Source organism: Macaca thibetana, chromosome 3 (genome assembly GCF_024542745.1).
Source record: "Macaca thibetana thibetana isolate TM-01 chromosome 3, ASM2454274v1, whole genome shotgun sequence".
NCBI lineage: Eukaryota > Metazoa > Chordata > Mammalia > Primates > Cercopithecidae > Macaca > Macaca thibetana.
Window position 1 is genome coordinate 102,303,493 of NC_065580.1, and position 27,806 is coordinate 102,331,298.

Here is a 27,806-nt window from a genome sequence, read left to right on the forward strand (position 1 = left end):
TGGTATCTCATTGTGGTTTTAATCTACATTTCTTTGAATGACTAATTATGTCAGGCACATTTTCATGCACTTATATTCCATTTGTATACAATTTTTAGGGAAATGTCTGTTTCAAACCTTTCTCATTAAAAAATTGAATCGTTTTCTTATTATTGAATTATAAAAGTACCTTACACATTTTGGATTCAAAACATATGTAAAACATAAGTGTTGTGAATAATTTCTCCAATTTCTTGGCTTGCTTTTTTTTAACGGTGTCTTCCAAAGAGCGAAAGGTTTTAATTTTTATGAAGTTCAATTTATCATTTAAAAAATGCTTCATGCTTTTTCTGTCCTATCTGAGAAACCTCCATCTACTTCCAAGGACTTAACTGTTTTCCTCTGGAATTCTTGCCATTTTAGCTTTTACGTTTAGGTTTATAACCAATTTTGAGCTATTTTTTGAATATGGTATGTGATAAGGGTCAAAGTTATTTTTTCCCTTTGTTCCAAAACCATGTGTTGAAAATATTTTCTTTTCCCCATTGAATTAATTTGGTACCTTTGTCATAAATCAATTGATGAGTCAATTTCAAAACTCTGAATTCTGTCCCATAGGTATGTCCATCTTTCACCAATGAAATGCTGCCTTGAATACTGTAACTTAAGCATGCTTTGAATCAAGAAATATGAGTTCTCTAACCTTGTTCTTCATTTAAAAAGTATTATTTTGCATTTCCATATAAAGTTTATAATAATCGTCACAATTTCCAACATAATTCTGCTGGAATTTTGATTAGAATTGTATTGAAACAATAAATAAATTTTGGAATATTTGACACCTTTACAATACTGAGTGTTCCACTACAAGATGACAGTATATCTCCCAATGTATTTAGGTCCTCTATAATCAGCAATGCTATGTAATCTTTAGTGAGCATGAGTTGCACTTGTTTTTGAAAGTTACTACTAGTTTATATGTTTTGTGCTGTTGTAAAAAATTATTTTATTTTATTTTCCAATGGTTTGCTGCTAGTCTCTCCTTCCCTCTCTCTCTCTATATATAGATATATGTATATATGCATATATGTATATGTATAATGGTTTTTACACTAACCTTGTATTCTATGACCTTGCAAAATTCATTATGAGTTTCAGTAGCTCCTTTACAGATCCTTAGGATTTTCTACCTAGACAATCATGTCATTTGTTATTAACATCTTAACAATGTTGATGAATGTAAGATCAAGAATCTTTGTCTTGCTCCCAAGTCTTAGGGAAAAAACATTCAATATTTCACCATCAAGTTTGATGTTAGTTATAGGTTTTTCACATATGCCCTTTATCCAATTGAGGAAGCTCCCTTCTGTTTCTGGCTTGCTGAGAGTTTTTATCATGAATGAGTGTTGAATTTTGTCAACAAATGCTTGTTATGTATCTATTAAGATGACTGTATGATTTTCTGTTTGTTTTTAAATATGGTGAATTCTTTTAATTAATTTTTGAATGCAGAATTAATCTTGCATTCCTTGGATAAGCCCAATATATGAGTCAGGATTCTCCAGAGAAACCAATAGGATATACACATATAAAGAAAGAGATTTATTATAAGGAAGCAACTCATATAATCATGCAGGCTGACAAGTCCCGAGATCTGCAGGATAAATCAGCAAGCTGGAGATCCAGGACACCCAAAATTGTACTTCCAACTTGAAGGCTGACAGCTCAAGAACCAGGAAGAGCCACTGTTCTCGTTCAAAGACAGGCAGAAAGAATTCTCTTACTTGGGAGGGGGTCAGCCTTTTAGTTCTAGTTAGGCCTTCAACTGGTTGAATGAGGTCCACTCATGTTAGGAAGGGCAATCTGCTTTACTCAGTCTACCCTCTTATATGTTAATCCCATCCAAAAATGCCCTCACAGAAACAACAGAATAATGCTTGACCAAATATCTGTGCACACTGAGGCCCAGGTGAGTTGACACATAAAATTAACTATAACACATGATATATTATCTTCTTAGTATATTGTTATATTCAATTAGTTAATATTTTACTGAAAATTTTTATAACTATGTTCATAAAATACATTAATCTTTAATATTCCCTTTATGAATTTTTTTGCCAGGGTATTTTGCATAGTATTTCTTCCTTCTCTAAATAAACTTGCATAAGATTGTTATTATCTGTTCTTTGTATATTTGATAGAATTCACCAGTTAAACTATCCAAGGATGGATATTTCTTTGTGGGAATATTTTTGATGACAAAGTCAATTTTTTTAACAGACATAGGATTGTTCAGACTTTGTTTCATCTTGTGTGAGTTTTGGTAAGTTGTATTTTGCAAGGAATTTATCCACTTCATCAAAGTTGTCAAATTTATTGAGATAAAGTTGTTTGTAACTTTTTTTTATGTATTTCATATCTGTAGGATCTAATATTGGTACTTTGTGTTTTCTCCTTTTTATTGACCAGTCTAGACAGAAGGTTGTCAATCATGTTGCCCTTTTCAAAGAACAGCTTTAGCTCTGTTAATTTTTTTCTGTTTATTTTTTCTATTTTATTGATTTTTCCTCTTATCATTACTAATTTCTTCTATCCACTTTGAATTTACATTACTGCTTTGTTCTAGCTCCTGAAGTCATTGGGTTTGGAACTTTTTTCTTTCCTGCTATGAACATTTATAGCTGTAAATTTCCTCTAGGTGCTGTTTTAATAGTATTGCACACATTTTTAATATATTGCATTTTCATTCTTGATAAATTTGAAATGTTTCCTAGTTTCCTCTGATTACTTTTTGATCCACAAATTATTTAGAAGAGCGTTAATTTTCAAATGTACGAGATTTTCCTAGATATCTTATTCTTATTGATCTCTAATTTAAATCCATTAAGGTCAAAGAACATACTCTTAAAGCTTATGATATTTTAAAATTATTAAAACTTATTTTAAAATGTCCCAGCATGTGTACTTGAAAAGAATATGTATATTTCAGTTATTGCGTGGTGTTCTATAAGTATTAATTAAGGCAAAGTGGTTGATGTTGTTCAAATCCTCTTAGGTTCTTACTGATATTTTTGTCCAGTTTTTCTATCAACTGCTAAGGTAAGAATCTTAAAACCTCCTATGATTGTGAAAATATATATTTCTCCTTTTTCTCCTATCCATTTTTACATTTTAAATTTTGGAAGTCTATAGTTACCTAATACTTATTTATGATTGTTGTGTCTTTCTGATGACAGTCTTATTATCAGAAAATCTCCTTTCTCTTTCACAACATCCTTTTTCTTGCAGTTCATTTTAGTTAATATTAATATCACCACTGCATTCTACTTATTCCTACTGTTTGGTACATTTTACATACTTTTACTTTGAACCTTTTAGTGTATTTATATTTAAAGTGTATCTCTTGTACAATTGCAATTAAGGCTTGCCTTTTTATCAATTCTAATAACCTTTTCCTTTTAAGTGGAATAACCTTTCCTTTAACATTTAGGCCGGGCGCGGTGGCTTGTAATCCCAGTTTGGAATGTTTGAAACCCCGTCTCTACTAAAAAATACAAAAAGCTAGCCGGGCGACGTCCGCCTTAGTCCCAACTCGGGAGGCAGGCCGGAGAATGGCGTTTGCAGTGAGCTGAGATGTGCACTCCAGCCTGGGGACAGAGCGAGACTCCGTCTCAAAAAAAAAAAAAAAAAAAAAAAAAATTAATGTAATTATTAATTTAGTTGGATTTGGGTCTAACATCTTATTGTTTGTTTTCTGATTGTCATCTTTGCTTTTTTCCCTTCACAAAAACTTTTCTGCTTGAGATATTTTTGTATTATTTATTTTTTAAATTAATTTTAATTTATCCACTGCTAAATGGTCAATTTAAATTTATCTTTTGATAAATGGGTAAACTTCAACAATTTTTAGCTATTATGGTTAATCTTTTTAGTGGTTGTTTGGGGATTACAACATACATCTTTAATTTTCTGTCTATTGTACAACTTTGTGTAACATGTAAAAATCCTGCAACAGCATAGGTCCATTTACTAACATTAACTGGTCTTTATGTTATCATTGTCACATGTATTACACCTCTCTACATATAAGCCCCATGAGATGGTGTTGTAATTTTTGTTTCAAATGGTCAAATGCACAATTTAAATAAATGAAGAAAAATGGTCTTCTATATTTTCCCAGATATTTATCATTTTATTCTTTCCTAAAAGTCTGATTTCACTATATCATTTTCCTTCCAATAAATATTTAGATTTATTAATCTAAAAATTAATAAAATATAAAATAACAAAATAATATTTTTGAAACTACCTCAATGAAAGCTCTAAAGAAATTTATTTAGCATCCTTTATAACGTGGCTCCATTAGTGACACATTCCTGTTGTTTTCTATTATCTGAAAATAATTTTATTTCATCTTCATTCTTGAAGTTCATGTTCACAGGATGTAGTATTCTGTGTTGGCTTTTTTTTTTCTTTTTAGTACTTTAAATGAATTATTCCATTGTTTTCTGGCCTCCATAGTTTCTGAGGAATAGTCTACTGTAATTCAACTTGTTTTCCTAAATGTAATTTGCCATTTTTCTTTAATTTTATCTTTGCTTCTTAGCAGTTTGACTATAATATGTGCCTAGGCGTTTTTTCATCAAATTTATCCTGTTTTAGGTTTGCTGAATTTCTTGAATCTGTCTATTTATATGTTTGGCAATATTTGGAGACTGTTCAGTCATTATTTCTTCAAATTCTTTTTCTTTCCTATTCTCTCTCTTTTCTCTCCTTCTGAGACTCAAATTGCCCTTATGTTTGCTCACATAAAATTATCCCACATGTCCCTAACATTCTACTCATTTAAAACATCTTTTTCCTCTTACTTTTTCAAATTGAATAATTTCCAACTTTCAAATTCGAAAAATGAACTTTTAAAAGTCACTGTTTCTTTCTTCTGTCTTTTCTGCCATGCACTAAGCCTATGTAGCAAATTCTAAATGTAGATATTTTATTTTTTAGTTCTAAAATTTGTTTTTCATTTATATTTTCATTTTACTCACAAACCTTACCATATTTTATTCAATACAAGCACATTTTTCGTTATCTCACTGAGCATGGAAATAATAATTGTTTTAAAAGTCCAAGGTCCTCATCTGATAATTCTAACAATGGTTTATCCTAGAGTGTATATCTATTGATTGTCTTTTGCCTTGCTAAGAAATCATTTTTTCCTGATCTTTATATGTCACTTAGATTGTATCCTGAATATTATAGATATAAGTTGTAGGGAATCTGGGTTCTGTTATATTGCTCTGAAGATTGTTGATATTTTGTTTTAGCAGGCAAAACTTATTTATACTCAAAATACAAACTCTGTACAGGTTCAGTAAGCAATATATCAGATATCGCTGGACACAGGGAAGGAAACATCACACACCGGGGCTTGTCAGGGGGTGGGGAGCTAGGGAAGGCATAGCATTAGGAGAAATACCTAACATAGATGACAGGTTGATGGGTGCAGCAAACCACCATGGCACATGCATAAAACTGCACTTTCTGCACATGTATCCCAGAACTTAAAATATAATTTAAAAAACTAATAAAAATGGTTTGAAAAAAATAACAAAAGGTGGCCAGGCACAGTGGCTCATGCCTATAATCTTAGCACTTTGGGAGGCCAAGGCCAGTGGATCGTTTGAGGTCAGGAGTATGAGGCCAGCCTGACCAACATGGTGAAACCCCATCTCTACTAAAAATACAAAAAATTAGCCAGGGCTGGTGGTGCATGCCTGTAGTCCCAGCTACTCAGGAGGATGAGGCAGGAGAATCACTTGAATCTGGGAAGCAAAGGTTGCAGTGAGCTGAGATCATGCCACTGCATTCCACTCTGGGCGACAGAGTGAGACTCGTCTCAAAGTAATAATAATAATAAAAGGTTTGAATATGGCAGAGAACAGCTTCACACATATTCAGATATATCATGGTTTTGAAGGATTTGTGTGAGGGCTTGTTTAGACAGCGTATAATCCTGGCTTCCTGACAATCTAGTAAAGTGTTCTAAAGCTTGCATAATTGCCTCTTAACATATTTTCCAAACATACGTATACTACTTCTGTGACATATACTTTTCTTATAGATTTTCTACTTCTGCTTAGCTACAATTTTGTCAAAAACTTAGCTATATAATTTGTATTTCCACTCTACTATAATCATAAGTCTCATTCATTCTTTCAATCTACAACTAGGGTAGCGAGGCTGACATAGGCAGGATCTAAACCCATAGTCACCTGGAATAAACCAGACATATTGGTTCACACTGGAATGCATTGCTATATATCAATGCAAGCATACTTAGTGTTCATCTTTAGCTCTTGTTCTTATAAGTTGGTATTTGTGAAGTACCAGTTGTGAATAATTTGAATGTTGCCTCTGATTAAAAAAAAAGTTACAAAATTAGTGATTTAGCAAAACACAGGTGAATTTAGTATAAAAAATGGCCAACATAGTCACTTGAAAATAAAGATTAGTGAAATCTGTTTATGTGCTACCCTTGTATATTTGTGTTTCTTATTCTGTACTAGCTTCATTATCTTGAAGAGAGAGTGAAACAAAAATATCTCAAAGAGAGAATAAAATCATGGAATAGATTATGTATTGGAACACCCTGATGTGGTGGAAACTTATTTATAGTTATAGCCCATAGTACCACGTTTTATTTCTATGCTATCCCCATCAAGCTACCATTGACTTTCTTCACAGAATTAGAAAAAACTACTTTAAATTTCATGTGGAACTAAAAAAGAGCCTGTATAGCCACAACAATTCTAAAGAAAAAGAACAAACCAGGAGGCATCATGCTAACTGATTTCAAACCATACTACAAGGCTACTGTAACCAAAATAGCATGGTATTGGTACCAAAACAGATATACAGACCAATGGAATAGAACAGAGGCCTCAGAAATAACACCACACATCTAAAACCATTTGATCTTTGACAAACCTGACAAAAATAAGCTATGGGGAAAGGATTCCCTATTTAATAAATGGTGTTGGGAAAACTGGCTAGCCATATGCAAAAAACTGAAACTGGACCCCTTCCTTACACTTTATACAAAAATTAACTCAAGATGGATTAAAGACTTAAAGTAAGACTTAAAACCATAAAAACCCTAGAAGAAAACCTAGGCAATAGCATTCAGGACATAGGCATGGGCAAAGACTTCATGACTAAAACACCAAAAGCAATGGCAACAAAAGCCAAAATTGGCAAATGGGATCTAATTAAACTAAAGAGCTTCTGCTCAGCAAAAGAAACTATCATGAGTGAACAGGCAACCTACAGAATGGGGGGAAATTTTTGTAATCAAATCTTTTATTATAACTTTTACTAATAGTTCAATTGCATGGAGGGTTACTTTTTTCCTGAAGTTGTGCAATGATTAATTGAATTGCTCTGAATTTTTCAGATGCTGGCTAAGTCTAGCATATTCCAACAAAATTTAAGTCAAATATTTCCATATGTTTTAATAAACTAAAGCTACATGGAAACTCTTAGCCACTCTTAATAAAAATCAGCCTCTCAGATTTATTGTTCAGTACAGTTTATTTCTCCAAATCCTTGAAAGATGGTGAGCACATAAATACCCAATAAATAGCTGATTATTTAATTAAAATATAAGGACTCTTTCAGTCACAACGGATTCAGAATTTTGTAAGGATTTAGATGATCTCTGCCTGCAAGGTTTGAAGTGCCTTAACCTATATTTATAGCTACAATGATTTATTGGCTTGCTATATATGACACAAAGTGTGGTAAGCATTTTAAAATGATTCTGTTATCATAATGTATTCCAACTGCAGAATAAATGTTATTATCTATTTTCAAGAAATTAAATTTTTAAAGATGTAAAGATATTGAGTAACTTCCCAAATGTCATACAGCTAGCAAGTGACTGAGTCCATATTCAAAACACAGGTATGTGCCTAAATTCATGCAACAGAATTAAGTGTACATAATGTTTTTAAGTGTCAAATAATTTCCTTAGAAAGTGTCAAAAGATTGATAAGAAGTCCAAATCAAATATAGGGTGAAAAACACATGTTATTAAATGAAAGACAAAATTCAGATTTAACGAATTCAGATAAAAGCAACACAAGTTTCCTAGAGTTAAAAAAAAAAAAAGCAAATATATCAAAAGTGTCCTCAGTTGAACACTGTTAGAAGTTATTTTTCAAACTTTCTTCTTTGAGAATTTTTAGGACAACATCGAATTATTTGACTCAAACTGGTTTCACTTCCCAATTCATCAATAAAAAGCAATGTAAAGATGGCAGAATAAAGTAGTTGGAACTTAATCATAACATTCTATAGATTTTATTTATAAACATTTGAATATCTGTATAAAGAAAAAAGAGAAATAAGACATACATACATACACAAAGAGAAGGTGAGTGTGAGAGAAAGAAAGAGAGAGAAAGCAATACTAATCAACATTTTAGGTAAGGTGTTATTTTCTCAAAAGCAGCATACTTCATCCAACTTCAGAGTTCCTTCCCTGGCCTCCAAATCTCTCTTTTCTCATCCTTACCTCCAGTCATCCTTTGAGAGGTTAATCAAAATATTCATTTCCTCGTCATCTTGCAGAAGGCGATAAGCTGCACTTAAATGGTGATTCTCCAGTACAGATCTGTCATTGTACAGAATAGCTGGATCAGACCTGAACAGAAACCAAGCAAAATTCAGAATGTTAAACAGTTGCAATTTATTTGGGTAATTCTAACAGGCTAGAACGCACTACCACTTTTTCCCATGCTTAGAAATGATCTTTGTCCCCATGCCATTTATGTGAACCAAAAGCTCAACTAACACTACAAATCATCAATAGATGAATGTAGGGTATTTTAGTATCGGTACATGTGTGGGCAGAAAATATGTAAAATCCAGCCTGAGAACTCTCTTAAAACTGTTTTACAACCAGATCTCAATTACCTATATTAGTGGCAAAGGTGCTTTTTCTTTTTTTTTTTTTTTAAATATGGGTCATGTCAAACTTCTTTATATTTTCTGGAATGACATTTATTTTTATTTTTATTTTATTCAATGAATGCACTGGTTTATTTATTTCAGCTGTAATTTTCAGAACACACATCACCTAGTGGCTACTATCTGTAAGCTACCTCTGATAGTGGCTTGATCTTAAAGTTTTTCCATGCAGAAACCACATGTGGAAAATTGAGAATAAAGACTATAAAGATTATAATGTCAGTTTTTAGTCCCTATCTCAAAGACCATACTATAGCTGAATGTCACTAAACACAGGACTGTATACTATTTTAAGATCTTAAATTTAATGAAAGCTTAGATTATTTGTTTCTCACCAAGGAAGCTGAGTTTCAGAGACTTAAAAATCTTGTTACAGCCTTTTGGTGGCCAAGTGGCAGGGCTGGGATGAAGGCAAGATCTTCTGACAGCTGGGCCAGTGCTTCCCCAAGATAACTTCCACCTGCCATTGGCCAAACTTTGGGCAGTATCTATCATACCCCGAAACTGTTAGGCTTAACATTTTATTCATCAAAGGATTAAGGGCCTAGTCACAGACTTTGTTTTCTGAACAGAGATCACACAGGCTGAGATGCTTTGGATAAAGTTCTGTTGAACAGGGCCAATGTTTAAATTTTGTTCCAAACCAAGCTTAACTGAACACATTGGAATTTTCCCACTCCTATTGAGATAACACAGAACATTCAAATCCCGAGGTGAAAGATCTGCTGTTACATCTGTTGAGTAAGTTAGATACCAACTGATGTGTATTTTGTGACACTCTTTTCCAACTCCTGTAATTAAGCCATTTTCCTCTGAGTTGGGGCTGGTTTTGATCCTGGTCTCCAGGCAAGACCCACATATGCTCAACCCACCTATCTTTCTTGGGCAGGTGCTATTCACCATGGTCTCTATCCTCAGAGCAAAGGTTCTACCCACAGACACACATTAAACAGTGCTACTCTACGGAATTCCCTGTGTTAAAGACCTTGGAACAGAACCACAAAAAGCTGCTTTTCTGTGGCTGAGACTAAATGAGGAGGCAGGAAGGTGGAACTGAAGCGAGTAGCCGAAGTTCTTTTGTCTGCTTCCATTCAATTAAAATTCTCCTTCTGAACAGAGATCAGACAATATTGTTTTCTTTTGTGTACACTGTAATTAAGTGTTGAGTTCATTAAATACATGTAGATTGATTTAATGAACATAAACCTATCTAGAGTGTGCACCTGCTTTTTCAAGTGAAATCGGCAAGTATTTATTTGGTGTTAAACTCTCATCCCGCCCTGCTACATTCTTTCTCTTTGACTTACTACCTTTCACCATATCCTAGCTCCTTTTGATTACTATGTCAAGGATAATTAACTAACTCTACTGCCAGATTATCTCCAGTTCCACATCATTGTCTTAAGAGAGGGCAAGTTCTTAGGCTAGGAGAGGGCAAGGAAGAGTTTATCCTAAGTAGAAATGACAATTGACTGGTGCTATTGCCTGGAATTCTGTGCTGAGAGGAATACTCAGAATAAACCCACAGTTTAGTAAGAAAAAATACCAAAATCAATTAACAATATCTGTTACAGGTCAGGAGGTTCCAAGTGGGGCACTTGGACCCATATTTAATGTCTCCAATGGGAGGTTTGTGTTTACCTATGCAGTCAATTAGGAAGAATGCACAGGTTGCTCACGGTGAAGGTGGCCTACAGGAGACAACCTTACTCTTGGGGCCCTGAGACAGGGAGTGATGCAAGCACTAAACAGAGCAGATATGAAACCAGAGAGGATGAGAAGAGATCTCATGAGAATCCCAGAGATCAGAGGGTAAGATTGTTCAATGTTGTTAATGTCAACAAAAACATTCTAATCCTCACTGTCCTTATTCATTTCCTTTACGTGTCATCTGGCCCTTTATGTAAACTGCCCCATTTCCTGTTAGAAATAGGTAGAGTATGCACAGAACATACATAAACAAATAGCGAACATTAGAATAGAGAAGAAAAGGATATCTATATGAGATCTGAACAAAATAGGAGAATTAGGAGCAGATGGCTTCTTAAACTCTAAGTCTTGATTGAAGCTGACCAGACTGATCTCTCATTTAGAGGTTCATTATTTCAGAAACTCAAAATAGGAAAACTATGCAAAAGAAAGGTGACTAACACCTTTCTGATTTCTAAAACTGTCTCTGACCCCTCTTGCCTCTCTTCCAAATATTTCAACACCCTCACCGAGTCTGAATGTGGAAATTGTTGGTGGTTCCGGTATGCTCGTAGTCATGGATGGCAGCTGAGAAGATTATAGCAAAGATCTCCAGCTCCGTCAGCCAGTTCTGAAAGGAGATTACAGAGCAATCAGATGATCTGTTTCTTTCTCAAAGTCTTCAGCTTGCTGACAACACACCCACAGTGCTGCCTTTCCACCCTGCAGCTGATAAGCTATTGCCAAACACAAGTTTTCTGAGAGACAGAAATAAGTTATTTTCCTGTGAAGAGACTTGGAGACTTGTGATTTGAAAACAATGTGTTCAGCAAGGTTGAATAAGCTAACTAGTAGTTTTATCTTTTTCAAGAAATCAAAGAGAATGAACATGAAGACTTGAAAAGCCCTCATTGCATCCTCCCTCAACTTCTAAATAAAGTGCCTAGGTAGACACACACACACACACACACACACACACACACAATTAGAAATTTTAACACAATACCAAGAACGAAGAGTAATAGAAAAACCTAACATCTGATTATAGGAGGAATATCCATTAGGAAGTGGGTAGAGACAGATGGAAAAATAATACTTGGCTTTCTGCTCTATGCATGCTGATGATGTTTGAAAGGACTTCTCCCCATCCACACCATCAACACTGGCTGTGGGTCAGTGGTTCACAAAATGTGTTCCTTGGACATGCAGATGGTGTCAGCTGGGAGCTTGCTAGAAATGCTGGCAAATTTTTCAGCCCCACCCCAATCCCACTAATCAGAAACTCTAGGTTGTGGCCCAGCAATCTATGCTTTACCAAACCATCTAGATGGTTCTGATGCACACTAGAGTTTGAAAACTACTGCTGTGTTTCAATCTTCCTTAACTGACTTCCATTTAATGGACTCTGTGGATTTACTTCCTATCGCTTCTGTAAACGGTCCTGCCCCATGCCCACACGACAGAATATGCCTGACTCCGGCCACCTTCTCATATCCTTTGCTCACTTTTGTTACTAGTTAAATTCATACTTACATGATTCAGTATGGTTTATTCTAAACTGCATTTTAATAAATTGTATTTGTTATTATAATTATGTAATTAAATATGACACAAACCAATAAAATATGGACACAAAATTGGAGTTGTTATTTCTGTAGAAACTAAGTTTAATGCTTTGGACAGTCACTAAAAGAACTGCTGTCAAAATATGTGTGACAACTGTGAAAGAGCAGAAAACATTTACAGAAAAGTTAGAGAGCTTCTGCACTCAGTTTGCTCCAGGCACGTCTTTAAGTTCCCATTTAACTTTCAAGAGATGAGACTAGAAATCTTAGATAGGGGCAGGGTTGATGTAAGACAAATGTGAGTATCCAAACTGGTGAACTCATAAAAGACCTGTGGTCTGAATTAAAGATTAGTGCATAAAATAGATTTATATAAGTTAATGCAAAATGAGTTAAAATGAACGTTTAAGTGTTTCTAATTCCCCACTTAAGCCGTATCTTTCAATTAACTACTAATTTTGGAGAATTATTGCCTTCTTTAAAAATCGGTGAGGGGAAAATAAACAAATGACATAGAATTTATGAAGAATACTTCAGAGTTGGGGCAAACGTGAGCATAAACATACCTCATTGAAAAAGAAACCACTGTATTTTTGAAAATGATTCCTAACAGAATCCAGCATGAAATGTCAGGAAGCTTTCTGGCGTCTTCAATAATATACCTCAAAAATACAAATTGAGGTACGTGGAATGGAAAGTCAAAGAGAAAACAGACTAAGATGAAAATCAACAAAATGAGATGAAAAAAAGATGAGCAAGATAAGGAAAGATTGCAAGAAAATCGAAGCTGCAAAACACCTTGTAAAGGCAGCAGAGAGCCTCCTCATCAGTCTCTTCATTGTCTTGGGGGCCCACAACGTGGCAGGCATTATGCTAGGTGCTTTTATATAGAAACTTACGTAACTCTCACAGCTCCGTAATCATAGGTACTGTTGTTATCCCTACTTGACAGATAAGGAAACAAGCCAGGGTGAGGTGCAGAACTTACCCAAGGTCACGTAGCCAGTCATGTGACAAGCCACATACCATGCCTCCAGAATTCTCACTCGTAATCTTACATTGTATTTTCTTTGGATCATTGTTCATGTATTTATCCAATTTTTCATAAAATTATATAGGCATAATTTTATATTGCACATTTTTCTTGATATTATCCATACATATATTACATATGTAGACTTTTTTTTCCATTTTGGCATTGTCTTTCTTTTCTTCCCTAATATTTTGTCCCCACCCATCTGTCCCCGGTTCCCTCTACCTCCTCTCCCACATGTATCTCTTATTCTAAGGTCATGTAGCGTTAATTTCACATTTTAAAATAAGATTATGAATGGGAGACAGTGTAATATCTAAACAAATCCTAGTCACAGAACATCAGCACAGGCAGCAGAGAGCATCTAAATAACAGTATAATTACAGTTTTCACATTACAACTATCAGTGACGCTTCCCTCCTTACCCAAATAATTGAACAAAATCCTATCTTAGGTATAACCTACCTCTATTAAATCAAAAACAATGAATGATTAAACAGGCATTCAACAAAAACAACAACAACAAAAAACAAAACCATTGTCTTTAAAACTCATTTTAACACCTTAGTTTTTCAACAAACACCATGCATGCTTAGAATAAGTTATGCTGCTTTGGGGATAAGAAGAAAGAAAAGTGGTATCTGGGAGAAACAGCTTCACAGAGGAGAGAGATGTTTAAGATCGGTCTTGAAAATTTGACAGAGAAAGAAGTGAAGGTGGGCATTTTCAGAATGAACTAAATGAACAAGTCCCGTCAGCAAAAGCATGTTCATTTCAGGTAAGAAAATGATGCCCTTGACTGGAGCAGGAGTGAAGGCTGATTGAGGCCCTGTGAGGTCAGGCATTAGAAAACAGAGTGAGTGAGGAATATAAACCAGATTCAGCAGGCGGTGAAGCTCACGCAGAAGAGTCATGCAATCAGCTCCCCACTTCAGGAAGGACATTTGGACAGGAGGAGAGAAGGGAGATATAAAAGCATTTTTGTTGTTGTTGTTGTTTTTAAACAGGGTATCACTCTGTTGCCCCGGCTGGACTACAGTGGTGCAATCTTGGCTCACTGCAACCTCTGTCCCTATGGCTCAAGCAACCCTCGGACCTCAGCCTCCCAAGTAAGGGCTGGGACCATAGGCACCCACCACCATGCCCAGCTATTTTTTTTTTTGCTTTTTTGGTATTTTTAGTAGAGATAGGAGTCTCACCATGTTGCCCAGGCTGGTCTCTAACTTCTGAGCTCAAGCAATCCGCCCATCTGGGTCTCCCAAAATTCTGGGATTATAGGCATGAGCCACTGTGCCTGGTCAAAAGCAGTATTTTTAGATTGAAAAGTTCATATAGGATGCACAGACAGTGTGGAGGTAGAAGTCATATGACTTAGCAATTATCTGACTTTTGCAAGTGGTAGGAAGACCAGATGAGGTTGCAGTTGAGGAGAACAATATGTTAGATGACCTCAACACTCCTGGCCTCACTGAATGGCTAACAAACCCCTCAGGTGGTATTAGATAGCATCATTAACAGAAACAGAGAAAGTAGGGGAAGCTATTTTGGAGGAAATTGAGCTTCCTATTTTAATATAGCTCAGATTTCCTTGCCTCTTCCAAATAAACTGCTGTGAACCCAGAAGGTTTTGTGTCAACCCATAAGAAGTCAGAAATTAAAGTCCCACTGGCATTTTATTCCAGAATTACCAATTAGTGGCAAGGTACAAGTCACATATGCTACCAGTATTTTCCTATCTACAAAATATGAGTGTCACAACTGGTTCATCTCAAAGGATGCTTTGACAACCGGTAATAGGGGATCTTGAGTTTTGCTATGTATGACAGCAAGAAAGCAAGCCACTTGTTCCTGCATATAGGGGCAGATGAGGAGACATGGGGTACAACAGCCCAGAGGAAACCTGAAGGAAAAGGACATGGCCAATTTCTCATTGTTAGAGGAGATACTACTAGCAAGTTGTGACTTTTCTAATGTGAATGATAGAGTTTCTTTAGTAATCTGTTAGTTTTCCATGCTACCTTAACAAATGCTCAGTCTTGGAGGCTTAAAAAACACTTCCAGGCCTGGTGTGGTAGCTCACACCTATAATCCCAGCACTTTGGGAGGCCGAGGCGGGTGGATCACCTGAGGTCAGGAGTTTGAAACCATACTGGCCAACATAGTGAAACTCCGTCTCTACTAAAAATACAAAAATCAGCCGGGTGTGGTGGCAGGCACCTGTAATCCCAGCTACCCAGGAGGCTGAGGCAGGAGAATCACTTGAACCCAGGAGGCAGAGGTTGCAGTGAGCTGAGATCGCACCACTGCACTCCAGCCTGGGTGACAGAGCGAGACTCCCTCTGTCTAAAAAAAAAAAAAAAACGCTTCTGATTATTTGCACACAGTTCTGCCAGTCAGAAGCCCAGCCCAGTGTGGATGGGTTCCCTGGTCAGGGTATCCCAAGGCTGACATCAAGGTTCGGAAAGGCCTGTGTTTCTGGTGGCTCTAGGGTAAAATCTGCTTCCAAGAATATTCGGGGCATTGGCAGAATTCATTTCCTTCTAACGTTTTCCATGGTTTCCCTCTTCACCTTCAAGCTGGCAATGACTGTTGGGTCCTTCTCACACTTGAAACCTCTGATTTCAGCCATACCTCCTTGACTTTGATGAACTTGTGTGTTTACATTGGGCTCACCTGGAAAATCCAGGCTAATCTCCCTATTTAAGTTCTTCTGATTGTTAACCTTAATTGCATCTGCAAAATCCCTTTTACAATCCAATGTAACATATTAATAAACACATGTGACACCAGAGAACAAAGGTTGCAGGAGCCAAATTTCTACTAATTACAATCCCTAATAAAATTATTTGGCACTCTTCAAACAAAATGTAATTTTGATATCCTTAGTCTTTCCTGTATTAATTATGGTCATGTCATAAACGACCAAAAAAAAAAAAAAAAAAAAAAAAAAACAAGATACGCAGCTTCTCCTTTCTGGAAAAAAAAAAAAAATAGACAAAGGGAAGATTACTGCCATCTTGCTTGACAAAAGCAAGGAAAGTGGCAAAGGGATAGTTTTGGAGTTTGAAAACTTTTCACCTAAATCAAAAAGTAAACTAGAACTTAGAGTCAAAGAACATCTATTCAATCAATAGATAATTCTTCAATTTATTTCTGTCTAAGGATTTTCTCTTGGAAATGAGCAAAATAATTCTGAAAGGATCCAAGTATCTTCTAGGCACTTAAGTTAAACAATAATGAGTAATACAAACAGATTACAATGTTTTACATTTACAAAGTATTACTGTTGATGTTGAAGCCCAGACACCACTTTATCAATGGGTTGTTTTGATTCTCTATGTGTCTTACAATTTATAACACTGAAATGATTTAAAGCATTTTCTCCCTCTTGGTTTGTAATGAAAGGTTAGAGTCACAGTATGTTCTCCATTCATCAGAATGCTCCCCACTGTTTTTGTAAGCTCACAATGAAAGAAGTTTGTTTTGAGCTACATTTCAAAGAGAGAGTAGGTAGGAAATAGTTTCTATATTTAAGAATCATTCTAAATATGGCCTGAATTGATCATGGAAATTCAACAGCAAATGGAAAATGAGCTCATTTAAGAATAGCATGCAGTAAATCGTGATCACTGCTATGATACAACATTTATGTTAATGATAACTTGTACTGGCATAAATGCTGGGTGTTTTTGGTGAGAGATGAAGAAGCTGCGCATGATTCACTTTTATGTCCCCAGAGTATATTCTGCACAATAGGTATGTTGAATAGATGAGTTCAAAGTGCATTTTTACATCCATTTTCATCCTCATCACAATACCTGGAAGTAAGTGCACATGAGGATACTGAGGTGTAAGAATATAAGAGGCTTTTTTTTTTTTTTTTTTTTTTTTTTTGCCAAAGGCATATTGTAGAAGCATGCCTAATATTCAAATGCACAACAGTCAGAGCTGGGACCAAATCCTGGCTCCCATACTGTACTCAGTTGCTTGGGCTGCCATAACAAAATAACACAGGCTAGGTGGCTTAAACAACATAAATTTATTTTCTCACATTTCTGGAGGAGAAAGTCCAAAATCAAGGTGTCAGCAGGACTGTTTTCTCCTGAGACCTCTCTTCTTGCCTTGCAGATAGCTATATTCTCTCTGTGTCCTCACAGTGGATTCTTCTCCCTGCAAGTGCATGTCTGTATTCTAATCTCCTCTTTCTCTAAGAACACCAGTCATAATGGATTACAGCCCATCCATACGACTTCATTTTACCTTAATACCTCTTCAAAGGCCATCTCTCCAAATACAGTCCCATTTCAAGGTCCTGGGGACTAGGACATCAATATATGAATTGATGAGAAATACAATGTAGCCCACACAGCTACTTTATAATAGAATAATTTTAATTTCTATGAATTAGAGGTTTCTCTTCTTTAAAATAAGAATAGCATTACTTGTAATGGGAATCACTTTTGATTGCCCAACTGTCCTTTTTTTCCTTACTAACAATGTCTCTGATTTTGTTTGAGATGGCAATGTGTCAGACTTCCCTATGTATTGCAGTGGCCATGAGTCACAGGTCTGGCCAATAAAATAGATGCGAAAGTTGCTGGTTTGGATTTCTGGATAGCTCTTTAAAAGTGGGCATATTTATTTGGTTTCCAACTTTTGTGCTTTGTATTCTCCCTTATCTTTTTACCTGGATTTGCAAAGGTACATCAGCCATTTTACAAGCATAAGGACAAAAGCTACAGTCAAAGAGGTGGGAAGGACACTGAGAAGGCTGTTGCTGATGAAGAGCTGCCATGCCCTCCCTAGAAGCCTCTTTGAACAGACCACACAAATACAGAGGACACCCACACCCCTGACCCATCTAACCCACCTGGACATGCACTTACAAATATGTTCCAACAACCAAATTTCACTTGACATTTTGAGGGAAAAAAGCCAATAGTGTAAGAAGAGTCTCATAAACAAATAGCATATTCCCCATGAGTTAAAAGAGATAATTCTATTTTTAAAAAGACTTCTAAAAGAGGTTTTCAAAATGTATAGGTATATTCATAAATATGTAAGGTTGCTAAGACAATAGCACATTCCAAGGGCAAAAAAAAGAGGAGCTCCTGAAATTAAAAATATTGCTAACTAAAAATACTAAACAAACAGATTGAATAACTAGAAGAACATATCTGAAGGCCAAACTGATAATGTGGAAGACAGAGTTGAGGACATCTCTCAGGAGGTATCATTAAAATACTGAAAGATGGGAAAACATGGGAGAAGCTAAGAAGTCTGAAGATGGATTCAGAAGGTCTAAGAGAAGTGCCAGAAGCAGACAGAAGAGAAAACAGACAGGGAGAAATACTCAAATAAATAACAGAAAGTGTTTGGCTTTCTTCTTTTCAAGCACATAGTAGGATTAGACTTTCTGGCCCCTTTATGGTTGGGAGGGGCTGTGTGAGTCATTTTGGCCAGTGAGTTGTGAGCAGAAATGATGAGCAGAGTTTCCAAGCCATAGAATTTAAATACAGATATAGGAAGACCAGAGACCCTTTCTCTCTACCATAATGCCTGACAACACTCAGGAGGGTGACTGTTCAGAAAACCTAGGCCCTGGAGTGAGAATGACACAGGCAGATTCTTTAACTCACTGTTATGGGGGTGAAAAAAACCAGACATTATTTCTAAACCACTGAGATTTTGGATTTGTTTGATCCTGTAGCAAAATATAGCCTACCCTAAGGAAAACACTCCAAATGAATGCAAACCTTAGGAGTGAAGAAGATGTATTCTCCCACTAATATGTTATCTTATGTTATTTTTGAGAAAGTCTGTATATAAGATCATACAACTAAAAAGCAATCACAAGTTTTGAAATATTTTACATATATGACAAGTGTTGTTAGTCATGATTACTTATGTTTAGTAATAATAATAACTACCATTTACTAACATTCCACTGCATGCTAGGCATTACATAAACATTTTCATTAAAAAATGTTGAGAAATTCAAACTTTTTTTAGCAAAATATTAAGTTCTCAGGAATGGAGATGTCATAACCAAAGAAAATAAAAGTGGTTAATATGTAAGGAAAATGTTTAATTTACTAGTATTAACAATAAAAAGTAAAAACAAACACGCACATATGAAACTTTAGTGGGGAAATATTGCTATGCAAGGAGGGTAACCACATTATCATTTACAGGGGTGAAAAAAATGTTAACTGTTTAAGTTACAGAATAGCCCAATAATGAACTATTAGATTTTCTTACCATAATAAATATATAATGACCTAGGGAAACTATCATAATATATGATTATTGACTATATATTATATATATAGAGAGAGTCAATAAAGTATTAGAGGCTTATTTATTCTGTTTGTTTCAATAAATCCCAGTATTATAGACTTATTTATCCTATTTGTTTATATAGCCAATATCCTATAATGGTACAATATCCTATAATATCCTATATTATAATATAGAATATATTACATATCCTATAATGTAATATAACTTTAATAATTTAAATAATATAAAGTTATATTATATTATAGGATATATGATATAATGTTACAATATCCTCTAATCTTATATCCAATATCCTAAAATGTTCACAGCTCACTTCACCTAAGTAACGGTCTCACAGAGAAGTAATTTTACAAATAAAATTTAAACAATTTGTAACTGTTTAAGTGATAGGATGACCCAATAAGGGTCCATAAGATGGTCCCACTATTGGGATGACCCACTAGTATTAACAAAAAAAACTTCAAACAATATAGATATAAAGTTCCCTTTGACCACCACTCCAGGATGAGAATCTCCCCAGAGGTAACCACTATCTTCAATTTACTGCTTATGTTTTTAGATGTTTTTCAATATATTTTCATATATATCTATGTGCATATACATGTGCTATGTTTAATAATATACATCATGTAGAACATATTTTTCTAAAACTTTTTAAACTTAATAATACATCTTGAATTTCAGTCATAGAAATCTATGGTATTTCAGAGTTCTAACTCCCTATTGATACGTATATACTCGGTAATTGTTCACTATGGCAAACATTGCTACAATGAATTTGACTGTTTAAGGCCTCTGTGGGTACACTTGGAAGTGCTAGAGCATTGGTATGTATATTTTTTCTTATAGCAATCACTGCAAAATTGTTTTCTTACATGACTATACTAATTTACCCTCAGATGAGCAGTATATGAGAATATAATTTCTTCTCAATCAGTGGTTTTCAACCTGGGATTATTGCCCCTCCAACCAGTGGTTTATTTGGCAAGATCTGGAGACATTATTCATTGTCATAACTGGAATGGGGAGTGGTGATACTGGCATCTAGTGACTACAGGTCAGGCAAACTGCTACACTTCAATGCATAGGAAAGTGACAAATAATTATCTGTCCCCAAACGTCAACAGTGCTGAGGTTTAGAAATCCTGCCCTGCTTCCTAACCAAGTTAATATTATCAAACTCAAATTTTTATCCATATGCATATAATGGATTAAAATTAGTATAAGTTTATATATATTTGGACACTAATGAGTGGTGCATTTTTCATATTTCTTTTATCGATTAAATGTATTACCTTTTCTGTTAATTGCCTGTTCATATTTTTTGACTGAATTTGTGTCATTTTCCTGATTCATTTATACAATCTGGATCTTAATCTATGTTCTCTATGTATTTTCTCCAAATGCTTACTTCATTAATTTGTTTATGATTCTTTTTATCCTACAGAAGTTTTTAACTTTAATATATTCAAATTAATCAATATTTTGTTGTACAACTCTTGTGTTTCAAAGCTTAATTTTAAAAAGAACGTCTTTTTTCAAGGCTATAAACATATTCTCATTTTTTCTTCTAATATGATCCAATTTTTACTTTTGTATTTACATCTTTAATTCATTTGTCAGATTTTTGAGGGGTGAATGACTCAAAGTAGAATGAAAGCATTCCGTTTTTTTCTAAATAAATAGCTGTGGCCAAAACGTTTTCTAAACTGGGTAATTTTCCCCATAAAGTTGTCTACAGTCAAGTTTTCATGTTCTCACCTGCAATTTTTTCTTCATTATACTCTGATCAGTGTTCCATTCTCGCCAAACCACTGAGACAACTCATGTCAAGGTCAACAATGACTTCCATGTTGCCAGAGTGAATGGTCACTTCTCTGTCCTTGTCTCACTTGACCATCAGCATGTCCGATGCAATGCACCACGGTCTTCTTGAAGAATTCTCTTTCCATGGCTTTCATGGCCCCAAACTCTCTTGGTTTATACCCCATGTCACTGGCCACTCTTTTTTAGTTTCTATTGTTGGCTCTAATTCTTTGCCTTCATTTTGATCTTTGGAGTGCTCCAGGACTCAGTTCAGAGCCCCTTCTAACTATCTATTCACTCTCTCTTTAGATCATCTCATCTAGTTCCATGTCTTCTTATACTATTGATATGCCCAAGACTACCTAATCTACATGTTTATCCCCAACCTCCCCTGGAACTCTAGCATCCTTTTTCTTTCTGCTTGGCCTCTGTATGTGGATGTCTACTAGGGATCTTAAGCTCTATATGTCTAAATCAGAATTCTTAATCCCCTTTCCTCCAAAAATTGGTTTGCCACCAGGCATTCTTGTCAACTGTTTATCAAACCAAGAATCTAAGATGTATTCTCAATTCCCCACTTTAATGTTCCAAATCCTATTCACCACAGCAGTCCTTTTAACTCTGTCTCAGAAACAGCATTTTCTTCTCTCCATCCCAGCAGCATCCTTCCTAGTCCAAACTATCAGCATCTCTTCACTAGACTTCTGCAGGATTTTCCTAGCAGGCTGCCTTAAAAACCATTCCCCACAGTAATCCTTTTTGAATCTTCATCAGATCACATCACTCCCCTGTCTAAAACCCTGTAGTGGCTTCCTACTGACTGCACTTAGGATAAAATTGGAACTCATTAGCGTGGCCTGTAAAGCCAGACCTGGTCTAGCTCCTGCTTCTTCCTCAGCCTCATAATGCACCACTGTCCCCATCATGTGCTGTTCCCACCAGGCTTGCCTTACTTCTGCTCCTTGAATGTAGCAAAGTTATTCTCTCACAGGACTTTTGTACTAAAACCCTGCACTAACTCTGCAGTCACACTCTTCTTTCACTGTTAGCATGGCTGAAGCCAAAAAACACAACTATCTCAGCTTAAATACTATCTCTAGAGAGAGTGATTTCCTGACTATCTGATAAAACACCCAGCTTTCCCTGGGTAGGTCCTCTATTTTGATTCTCTACAGAGTATTAATAACATTTTCTTGATTGCTTTCCATTGGTCTCTTGTATCTGTAACTTCACACCAGAATGTTACTTTCCACAAGAGTACTGATATCCTCCTATCTTGTTCATTATCTTAGTCCATTTGGGCAGCTATAACTGAATGCCATAGGCTGGGTGACTTATAAACGACAGAAATTTATTTCTCACAGTTCTGGAGGCTAGGAAGCTTAAGATACTGAATGCCATAGGCTGGGTGACTTATAAACAACAGAAATTTATTTCCCACAGTTCTGGAGGCTGGGAAGCTTAAGGTCAAGGCACTGGTAGATGTGGCATCTGGTGAGGGCCTGCTTCTGGATTTATAGATGACTGTGTCCTTACATGGCAGAAGACGGAAGGGAACTCATTTTTATAAAGGCACTGATCCCATTCACGACAGCTCCACGCTCATGACCTAGTCACCTCCCCTAGGCCCCATTACCTAATACCATCACATTGGAAGTTAGGATTTCAACAGAGGAATTTGGGAGAACACAAACATTCAGTCTATAGCATCCTATAATAAAGGACCCAGCATATAAGTTCTCAATAAACATTTGGGTTTATTTTTTGAAACTCTAATCAATTCTATTGATACATTTGCCTATTTTTTCACAAACGGCACATGCTCAGCTTCAGTAGATATTTTAATATCTAAGAAAGTAAGAACTATTCCCCATTAGATTATTCTTTTACAAAATTGTCTTTTCTAAGGTTGTGAAATACCTATTTTACATGAATTGCAGATTCAAATTATCATGTTTCATATTAAGATCCTTGAAACTTTGATTAGTATTTCTTTGAATTTATAAATTACTTTGAGGGAAATTGACATCTATATAGTACTGAGGTTTCACTCACATTAAAAAATGATGCCTTTTCCATTTATTTAAGGATCATTTTTGTGCCCTTTGATTTAGTTTTACAGTTTCCTTTTTATTGTTTTTGAAGCTCTTTATAGGTGATTTATATGCTTTTTAAAAACTGTTGGGAATGTACGTTTTTCTATTACACTCATTAATTTCCAGTGCATAGGAGAATTCTTTTATCTAGACCTGTTGAGGTATTTTATTTGATCTAAGAATTTGTAGGGTTTTATTTTATTTTCTAAAGGAGATGATCACATTATTTCACAGAACGTATCTTCAACTTTTGAAGATGTCATATTGCATACTGCATTCTTGAGGTTGAGATGTCCAGAAAAATGCCAAGAGGGAGTATTAATGTGGGTATCCCTGTCTTGCTCCATGTATTCATGGAACCATCATTCAATATGATGCTTGCTCTAAATGTTTGGTAAAAATCTTTTATTGAGCGAAAAATGTTCCCTTTATAATCTTGTTATAACTTAACTTCAAAGATAGTGTTTTAAATACTATTTTTAAGAAATCAGCTTTATAATGAGGAAGAACTGAAAAAATGATCACAGGTTTTAGGAAAATTCTGCAGTGTTTTAACAATAATGCCTAATTGTTGAGCTTCCTTTAGGAGGCCGAGTACTTAATATTTTTGATACTTCATTCCTAACCATCAGAGCACTTCTACAAAGTGAAATGTTTTTCACCATTTTAAAAGATGAGGAAGTCTTCACTCAGAGACTCAAGTAATTTATCATAGGTCACAATATCTAGCAAGCAATTAAGAAGGGAATTATAGCCACTGTATCTAGCTCCAAAGCCCATACTTCTCCCACATAATCAATTTTTAATTCAGTGAGCTATTAGGCCAAGTCTTTCAACAGGCACTGAAGGAAAAGATAACAAATGTGCCCTGGGTTTATGGAATAATTGATAACTATATCCAAAGTATGTCTATCTTAATGTCAATTCTAAAGGAAATTTCAAAGTAAAAAGTCATACAGACCTGTTTTTGCCTTTAATGGCTTTATCTTTTTAAATGAATGGCTTACATCAAGGAAAAAAAAAAAGCAAAGACAACCAAGTTGAGCAGCTTAGTAAATACAGAACACAAATTCAAAAACAACTGAAGATGGTGCATGCCTATAGTCCCAGCTACTCAGCAGCCTGTGATAGTAGCACCACTTGAGCCCAGGAGTTCAAGGCTGCAGTGAGCTATGATCTCTCCATTGCACTCCAGCCTGGGTGATAGACTGAGATTCCCATCTCTTAAAAAAAATTTTTTAAAGCAAAACAAAAAACATCTAAAGAGCTAAAATGTTGGGCCAAAAGAAGCAAGAAACATTTCAAATGGTTAGATGTAAAGATTTACCATTAGGTTAAAATACTCAAAGGCATACAAAGAGGATGTGAATAACCATAGTCCCTGTGAAAAAGACCTAGTGGTTTAAACCAAAAGCTAACTTTGCATAACGTGGTTGCCAAGTACATTGAATACAATTTCAGTATGCATGAATATCATTGTTATTCGCCATAGCAAAAGGTTAATAGTACCACTCTCCATATCTAGAAATACATATTTAGTTGTAGTCATTATATTTAAATTGGTTATAACCCAGTGAAGATGCAGATCACTACTAGGTATTTATCTCATCAGGCTCAGGATGGAGAAAATTTCAGAGGCAATGGGGAACTCCAAGACTTTCCATATTGGTTAGATTACTCCCGGGAAACAGGAAGTCCATAAAACATTTTTTTTTTTTTTTTTTTTTTTTTTTTTTTTTTTTTTTTTTTTTTTTTTTTTTTTTTTTTTTTTTTTTTTTTTTTTTTTTTTTTTTTTTTTTTTTTTTTTTTTTTTTTTTTTTTTTTTTTTTTTTTTTTTTTTTTTTTTTTTTTTTTTTTTTTTTTTTTTTTTTTTTTTTTTTTTTTTTTTTTTTTTTTTTTTTTTTTTTTTTTTTTTTTTTTTTTTTTTTTTTTTTTTTTTTTTTTTTTTTTTTTTTTTTTTTTTTTTTTTTTTTTTTTTTTTTTTTTTTTTTTTTTTTTTTTTTTTTTTTTTTTTTTTTTTTTTTTTTTTTTTTTTTTTTTTTTTTTTTTTTTTTTTTTTTTTTTTTTTTTTTTTTTTTTTTTTTTTTTTTTTTTTTTTTTTTTTTTTTTTTTTTTTTTTTTTTTTTTTTTACAAAATTATCAGATAATTTGAAAATCTAACAGGAAGTCCTTGGTTGAGGAATAGCCTACCTTGTAAATTTTTCTTTGTTGCTGATTTCAGAATCCCTGAGAAATGACATCTAATCATTTTAAGATACTTAGTTTTATTAACATGTAAAGCAGTAATTTTTAATACACACACAGAAAACTGAGTTGTTGGTGACTATGTTAATTTTCTGTATTTCCTTGTCCTCGTCTACTCTTCCCCTCTAACCCTAAGGGAAAAAAGGATGCTACACAGGACACCAAACAATGTTGTAAACAACACTGAGGAATTCAAAAATAATACTAATAATTAGTACCTGTTTGTGGAATCATTCACTATTTGTAATGTAATATCAGTAGAATGAGATCTTCCAAATTCTAAGTCACCAATAATAAATTGCCAAGTAACAAACATAAGAACGTAGCCTGTTCCTGTTCCCATGTATAACAGACTATCGCATTTGGTTTTGAGTTTTGCTTTAGCTTGGTTTTGGGTTTTGATTTTGTTTTGTTTTTCTTATAACCAAACATAATGTATATAACCATTCCTTTCAAAGGGCATTGTTTTCAGGCAGTTTATATTTGTTTTGCAATAATTTTATAACTTATGATTTTTGTGCACTTTATTTTCCTACAAATAAATGAGATATGCTGCATAGTATATATTCATTTATTTCTCAATGAATAAAATACTTCAGCCTTTATTTGCAACTACCAGTCACTCAGAGTATTTCCAATTAGATTAATTGTTCTTTCATCTGAAATATGTATAATATACATGCCTTCCTTTCTATGTAACATTGCAGTGAAGAACATTGCAAAATGCATGTACAAAATAAGGGCAAAATAAGGGCATCCAGAAAACATTCATTATATTAGTTTTCTGGATCCATTCCATGGTTCAGGGTAAATTATATAATATAAAGCTAGGGGAAAAGGAGAGGATGTGTCCTCCTGAGGATTAACAATTACATTTGTAAAAAAAAAATAATAATAAGGAAAATAGTAAGTTAATGCCCCTGAGATTCCATAATCTGTTCTCCCTTGGTCGTATTCTTCCATTTTACCATTTGTGGATTTTTAAAAATTTAAATACGACCTTTAAGAGGTAAGAGATGAATTCATTATCATTTTTAAAAATAAAAATCCAATGAAACTGGGCTCCTTGGGTTGTTTTATAGAGATCCGAGATTTGCCGAAAGGGCTGTGTGTGTGTGCACAGGAACTTTGTTCCAAGGAAAGTCTCCAGCATCCTCTCCAGCATCCACAAGATTTTCATACAGATTTCCGATGCAAAAAAAAAATTAAGGACCTAAGGACCATGGCCATGAAGTATTTGTGGTCATGTAAAGACATATTTCCTCAGTGGGAGGGGTTTCAAGATGGCTAACTATAGGCATCTGGCACTCACCTCCTCCACAAAAAAGAACCAAAATAGCAAGTAGATAATCACATTTCAAATAGATTATCCAACACTAGAATTCAACAGAGAAGTAAGAGGAAACACCTAAAGCAAAGAAGGAGAGGGAATCAAGGCATGGATTGGCTGGAAGCCTGGAGAGGCTGTCTCTTCAGTGAAAAGAAAGGTGAGTGAGTGACTGCTAGCAGTCCACATTCCCACCTTGGACTCCTGTATCCTAGCCACCAGAAAGAGCCTAAACCCTGGCAGACCCTGAGACTAAGATAGGGAGCTGCCTAGAGATCGCATGAAGACATTGCTCCATACAGGGAGCTCATGCTGGGTCCCACACATCCCCTAACCCCTAACCAGCTACAGCAAGGCACCATATTGAGAGCCCAGCCCCCACCAGACTGCATATTACCTGGGGGCTCATTAGTCCTTGTATCTCCATATCTCAGGAGCCCCACTGACATTCTCTGCCTGCAGCCACCACTGTGGCTGGCTGTTGCCTCCAGGGTTGAAGTATGAACCATCAGCAAAGACTGCACATCCCCCAGGAACAAACCCACCATGCATGTTCATGTACCGTAAGGACAAAACCCCCCACTTGCAAGAGCTTCCATGAAGGGCTGCTGCAGCCATGACCAAAGCACAAATGAAGTGCATGCTCCCAGCCACCTGTATACAGCTGCTGCCACTGAAAGCAACCACATACTCCACGGTAGCAGGGCTGCAGATCCAACAGGCCCAGCTCC

The 27,806-nt window shown here is 35.1% G+C and overlaps 2 protein-coding genes across 2 annotated transcripts in view; both read right to left on the reverse strand.

Annotated features, from left to right (window-relative positions):
• Nucleotides 1–27,806, reverse strand: part of NEUROD6 (neuronal differentiation 6) — a 779,410-nt gene that overhangs the window by 510,290 nt on the left and 241,314 nt on the right. The gene's annotated exons all lie outside the window — the stretch shown is intronic.
• PDE1C (phosphodiesterase 1C) overlaps nt 1–27,806 on the reverse strand; it is a 534,574-nt gene that overhangs the window by 83,978 nt on the left and 422,790 nt on the right. Inside the window, exons 8-9 of the mRNA XM_050784828.1 lie at nt 11,232–11,369; nt 8,558–8,686 (exon numbers count right to left, since the gene is read on the reverse strand). Of these exons, the coding sequence (XP_050640785.1) occupies nt 8,558–8,686; nt 11,232–11,369 (267 nt within the window). The remainder of the gene's footprint in view (nt 1–8,557; nt 8,687–11,231; nt 11,370–27,806) is intronic.